This window comes from Hoplias malabaricus, chromosome 5, assembly GCF_029633855.1.
Source record: "Hoplias malabaricus isolate fHopMal1 chromosome 5, fHopMal1.hap1, whole genome shotgun sequence".
NCBI classification, from domain to species: Eukaryota; Metazoa; Chordata; class Actinopteri; order Characiformes; family Erythrinidae; genus Hoplias; species Hoplias malabaricus.
In genome coordinates, this window is record NC_089804.1 from 32659746 (window position 1) to 32666023 (window position 6278).

Here is a 6278-nt window from a genome sequence, read left to right on the forward strand (position 1 = left end):
CACACACACACACACACACAGATGGGGAAGCACATCTCTCAGCACACACTCGTGGAAGAGGAATGTCCGGGAAAACATACACAGAGTGAGATGAAGTCACCACATGATCCACACACACACCTGGATCACACACCTGTCGAACACCACACAAATAGGGTTTCCATTAAAGTGGCCTGCAAGGGTGGCTGAGGTTCTGGACAGCAATACAACATCAGAAAGTCCCATGTCCACCAGGGCAGGGCATGTGTATGTCTCTGCTGGCCACTTTATCAGAAATACACACTGCTGAGACGTAGTGTGTCTGTGTATTGCTGTGGGATGAGTTTGGAGAGACGTGCAGATGTGCAGAAACTTTAAACGTTCACGGGAGATCCTCATAATGTAAAATGTTCTTGGGTTCCTGAGACTCTGAAGATGCACCCTTGGGGTCCTCAGGGCTGTAAGTATGAAGAACCCTCTATGGAACCTGTTTATAAACAATGTGCATCTTCAGACAAACACAAACAACAACAAATTAACAAATCTAACTGAAGATGTGTGTTACTTTGTTTTGAAGGAATTCCTCTACAGCAGGATCTGTGTGTGTGTGTGTGTGTGTGTGTCCTTTCTCCAACTGACCATGTGTGTGTGTGTGTGTGTGTTCTGCCAACTGACCAGTTATTGACACTCACACACACAAACGCACACACCGGGCCTGGAGTGTAATAATGAGTGCTGTTATTACTATGTTATTAGTGTGTTATTACATTGGATCTGACGCAGGTAAATTAGAGTGTGTGGGAGGGGTGTGGTCTCCACTCATCTCCATGCAGCTTTTGTTCTTTAAGCTGAAAAGGTTTGATTCAAATCACCACAACACATATTACCATCTTCAAACACACATTACCACCTTCAAAGAGTGGTTTCCGGCTGCACAGTCTGTCTGTCTCTCTGTCTATCTTTCTGTCTCTCTGTCTGTCACTGTGTGTCTCTCTCTGTCTTTGTCTGTCTGTTCCCCTTGTGCTGTTTTTTACAGAGCAGACCAAGGGGTTTTGTCGGCTGAGAGTTGTTCAGGTTGTAGTGCCCTGTGTTTGTGTGCAGGTGGCACTGTTGAGATCAGGGCAGTGTGTAATACTTGTGATAGGCTGAATATGGCATAGTCATGGAGCAGCTGTAGTGTGTGTGTGTGTGTGTAGAGTGTAGAGTAGGTAATGAGTGTTTGTTGCTGCTCTTCTCAGCACGGAGCTGTAATTCCAGCCTCAGACTAAACCCAAAACACACTCCAGCTCCCTCTCTTCCTGCTCTTCATCCTCTCTTTGATCCAGAGCTACTGTAACACGCACACACACACACACGCACAGAGAGGGAGGGAGGGAGAGAGAGAGAGAGAGAGAGAGAGACAGACAGACAGACACCCCTGAATGGGGCGGGGCTCTGGGGTCAGGTAAAGGGAAGGAGATCAGCTCACCTGTAGCACTCTGACATCTCTCAGGTGTGTGTGGAGCTCGCATGGGTGTGTCTGGATCTTTCTCAGGTGTGTGTGTGTGGGTGGGTCTCTTTCAGGTATGTGTGGTTCTCTCAGTGCGTATGTGAATATGGTGAGTAAATAATGGTAATCCATTATTTTTCTGTGGGACCTTCTGCGGACTCCAGCAGATTCTTCATCACCTGAACAGGTAAGATACATCACCTGTACATGGCTCAGGTTAAATAACACTTTTATTATTTGGTGTAAGGGACCCTAAATTGGATAAGCGGTTACAGATAATGGAATGGTTTGTTAAATATAACAAACCCAATGATGGAGAGAGTATGGGTTCCAGAGTCAGAGCAGTGGACCATAGTTTGGAGACAGTGATGGTATTTAATAAAAGAGAGAACAGAGAGAGAGAGAGAGAGAGAGAGAGAGAGAGATCTAAATTATGGATATTTAAGAGATTAGTGGTGTGTGTGTGTGTGTGAGTGGGGGTGTTCTGACAGCTCCTGGGGGTGACCGCTGTGTGAGAGAGCATCTGTAGAGAACTGACAAGATCTCAAGTACAGTCTCCACCTTGAAATGTTTCTGTGAGGATTAGAGGAAGATGAAGGAGTGGATCTGTCTGATCTGTCTCTGTGTGTGTGTGTGTGTGTGTGTGTGTGTGTGTGTGTGTCTGTGTGTGTGTTTTCTCCATCACAGTGTCTGATGGAGGAGATGAAAGCAAGAGACTGATTCCTTCAGCAGAGTCTCACACTTGAAGAGACAGTGAGGAAGATGAGGATGAGGATGAAGATGAACCTGGAGTGACTGAACCCTGTTATCCACACAGTTCTGTCCAGCTGCTCCTGAGAGTCCCGTACAGACACAACTACGGAACTTGACCACTGAGAATTTTAAAATAATTGGTGGAATTCCCCTTTCAACTGAATTTCAAAATAAATGTACCTGTGCTCTGAGTAACAATTTTTTCCCAGCAGGAGGGCGTTCTGTACAGGTTTAGTAGGGGGGGTTCACAGATGTAGGAGAGTGATTTGCGCAGGTGTAGAAGTGTGTGTTATCCAAGTGTAGCAGGGTGTTCCGTGCAGGCATAGGAGGGTGAGTTGTCTAGGTATAGGAGGCTGTTCAGCATAGGGGTATGAGGTTTCCTGCGCAGGTGTAGCAGGGTATTTGGTGCAGGTGTAGGTGGGTGTTCAGTGCAGGTGTCGGAGGGTGTTTGGCACAGGTGTAAGAGGGTGCATTCAATGATGAGCTCAAGGTTATCTCCTGGTTTCTGCCCCCTGTCTCAGACAGCTGTGTGCTCAGTGTCGCCCCCAAGTGTTGGGGGTGAAACTGGGCTGCAGCTGCGCTCCGTGCCGCTATTGCTGTATCCGGGACGTGTCCCAGGCGGACTCTATGCTCGGCCGTACCTTCCATACCTGGGCCCAGTTTATGAGTGTCCCTTTGAACCTGCCTTCATCCAGAAGCGTAATGAGCGTGAGCGGCAGCGTGTAAGGTGTGTGAACCAGGGCTATGCTACACTGCGTAACCACCTTCCAGCTGGCCATGCCCACAAACGAATGAGCAAAGTGGAGACACTGCGCGCCGCCATCCGCTACATCAAACACCTGCAGAGGCTGGTGGAGCAGTGGGAGGAGGGGCGTGGCCACAGCAGGTCAGAGGTCACAGGGGGCAGTGATGGAGAGACTGCACCCATAAGCTCCGCCCATGAGCTCCACAGTGACAACACTGGGAGCTAAATATGGACATGGTCCTGACTAACTTCAGATGTTTCCACACCGGAATAAAATCACAACCTGTACAATGAACACTTGAACATGTGAGACTCAGGTCACACAAGGACTGTGTGGAAAACACTGCCTCAGCCAGGTAGCACACCTGAGGCTCAGTCCTTCAGGTAATACCTGTGCTGACACAACCAAGGAAAATAAGTGAGAAGGAAAACATGGACCAGCTGTGGCTCTCTCATATAGGATCTGGATCAATGGGATGTGTCCCACTCATTGTGAACGGATGAGACTAAACTCCACACTGGATTGCTTCACTCCGGATCTTTATCCTGAAGGATGGAGCTCCTCAGAAATCCTGGATTCTGATCTCTGTTTGTATCCGATCCCTCCAGGCAGGTCTGATGTTGCAGTCTGGGCAGCAGAAAGACATGGAACTATATTTTTTCCAGCTGGATTTCCACAGATGGAGGTGGATTCAGATCCACTTCAGAACTGATATTTACCTATAACCCACCTTTTGCCTGTTCTGTAAATAATAATCTCTCTCTGTGTGGACTGAGGAGAACTGTTTGACTTGAATCATGTTCATGCTTATATGTATACTGACCTTCACATTCCAGACACAGCACACTGTAAAACTAACTAATAGCTTTATAATAAACATCTTCAAATTTTAAAATACACAATAAGGGCACTGTGCATGTTTCAGTCTTCAGTTTCCTGGACATAGGGGATAAAGGGCTTTAAAGGCTTTTACGGCTAGGGTAAGTGATTTTGTAGAAATTAGTGAGTGTGGGTGGGGTTGGAAAGGAATCATTCTTTCAGCCCTCCTTCCAAAGCCACTCCCCCAATTTACACAGTAATGTATACACAGAGATTAGCACACACACGGAGAGTGCTGCAAAGAGAATAATCTTTGTCATACCTATAAACAGATTTTATGCTGTCTATTACTTTTTTTAACTACCCCAAACTCACAAGCACACTCTCAAAGTATATATATGTGTGTGTATGTATGTATGTATGTGTGTGTGTAGCCGCGCATGAGCAAACGAATGCACATGCAGGTCCGGTAAGTGGAGCATTTATATGGATACACCTTAATAAAATGGGAATGTTTGGTGATATTAACTTCCTGTTTGTGGCACATAATATATGTGAGGGGGAAACTTTTCAAGATGGGTGGTGTCCATGGTGGCCATTTTTGAAGTGGCCATCTTGGACCCAACTTTTGTTTTTTCAATGGGAAGAGGGTCATGTGACACATCAAACTTATTAGGAATTTCATAAGAAAAACAATGGTGTGGTTTTAACTTAACTTTATTCTTTCATGAGTTATTTAAAAGTTTTTGACCACTTATAAAGTGTGTTCAAAGTGCTGCCCATTGTGTTGGATTGTCAATGCAACCCTCTTCTCCCACTCTTCACACACTGATAGAAAATAAATATCTAGTTCCCTGCAATGCCCTGTTCCTTTATCAAGTGTAGATTACTTGGTTGATAAAATGTTAAGGTGCTTGGTTTTAGAAATGTTCAAAAACTTGTAAACGAGTTGCTTTAATATCATTGCAACACAGTGCTTCAGTTTTGTGGATTTGTATGAATAGAAAATAATAGGCTTTCCATGATGATAAATACACTGTCAGCAAATGACAAGATAAACTATTTTTATAGTTTATTATTATTTGTTAATATTGTAAACAAACATATTAATATGAAGCTGAGCTTCTCCAGACCTTCCAAGGGTATGTATTTTGGGCTTTTCTGTTTTTGAAATGCCAGAAACACCTCTGTGACAATGGCTATAAGGCTAATGGTGGTCTGGCTTATCTAGGCTTGCTTAGTTTCTCTTTGCTCTTGCTTCTGATAAAACAAACACCACTTGAATGCAATAGCAATTAGCGCTGTGCTTCAGTTGTTAGTCTGCTGTCTGTAGTGATTCAGGCCTCATTTTGTGGGGTGTTGTTCACAGTCATTATTAGCCATTAGCATGTGGCTAATGGTTTGGTTTAGCTGCTGCTTTAACAGAATCCTATTTTCAACATACAGCACTGGAAGGAAAGTTAGAGTCTGTTCTAAAATAAATAACTTAGGTAAAAGGGAACGTGTGAAGCAGAGGTATGAATGTTTAAATTACAAGTATTATTGAAGCTTTTATGAAATCAATTTGGCTTATGAAGGCTGTAAAATAAAGTGTACCAAAAAGGAAAAAAGATTTTTATATATTCTGTGTCTTTTTCTGTTTTATAGAAAATTTTGTTTAAAGATTTTCAGTGTGAGAGAATGATGAAGGTTATTTTATTTTTATACAAACCGAATTCCAAAAAAGTTGGGACACTAAACAAATTGTGAATAAAAACTGAATGCAATGGTGTGGAGATTATCTAATATTATATTCAAAATAGAACACAAATCACAGATCAAAAGAACCGAGAGAATGTATCTTTCTGAATATATAAACTGAGAGAATGTATAATTTTAAGGGGAAAATATGTTGTTTCAAAATTTCATGGCGTCAACAAATCCCAAAAAAGTTGGGACAAGGCCATTTTTTACCACTGTGTGGCATCACCTCTTCTTCTTACAACACTCAACAGGCGTCTGGGGACAGAGGAGACCAGTTTCTCAAGTTTAGAAATAGGAATGCTCTTTCTCCTACGTAGCCATGATGTTGTGATTGCTGCAGAATGTGGTCTGGCATTATCTTGTTGATGTCAGGGTGGTGTGATGAGTAGATTCAGGGAGGCGGACACACTCGCTACAACACAGAGATTTATTATAGCAAATAGACAAACGAACTTTGACGAGAAACACGAATTAGAAACATAGGCAAAGAGCACGAACGAGAACGAGAACGAGAAACGAGAAACGAACGCTAATAACAATAACAATAAACGAACTAGAGGTTAAACACGAATTTAACATGACAGGAAACAGGGCAAGCTAAACAATCCTACACGAGAAACACAATACAATGAAACAAATGAACAAAATGACCGATACCAGGAAGTGAGGGAAGAGGGCTTAAATACATGAACTTAAAAAGAGACACCTGACACAGATAACGAAGGACAATTACAGAGAGGTGGAACAAG

The 6278-nt window shown here is 43.3% G+C and overlaps 1 protein-coding gene across 1 annotated transcript; it reads left to right on the plus strand.

Annotated features, from left to right (window-relative positions):
• Positions 1-2700: 2700 nt before the first annotated feature.
• LOC136697298 (achaete-scute homolog 5-like) lies at positions 2701-3192 on the plus strand. Its single transcript, XM_066672331.1, has one exon. It carries the CDS (start codon positions 2701-2703, stop codon positions 3190-3192), a length of 492 nt encoding a protein of 163 aa, XP_066528428.1.
• Positions 3193-6278: the final 3086 nt, after the last annotated feature.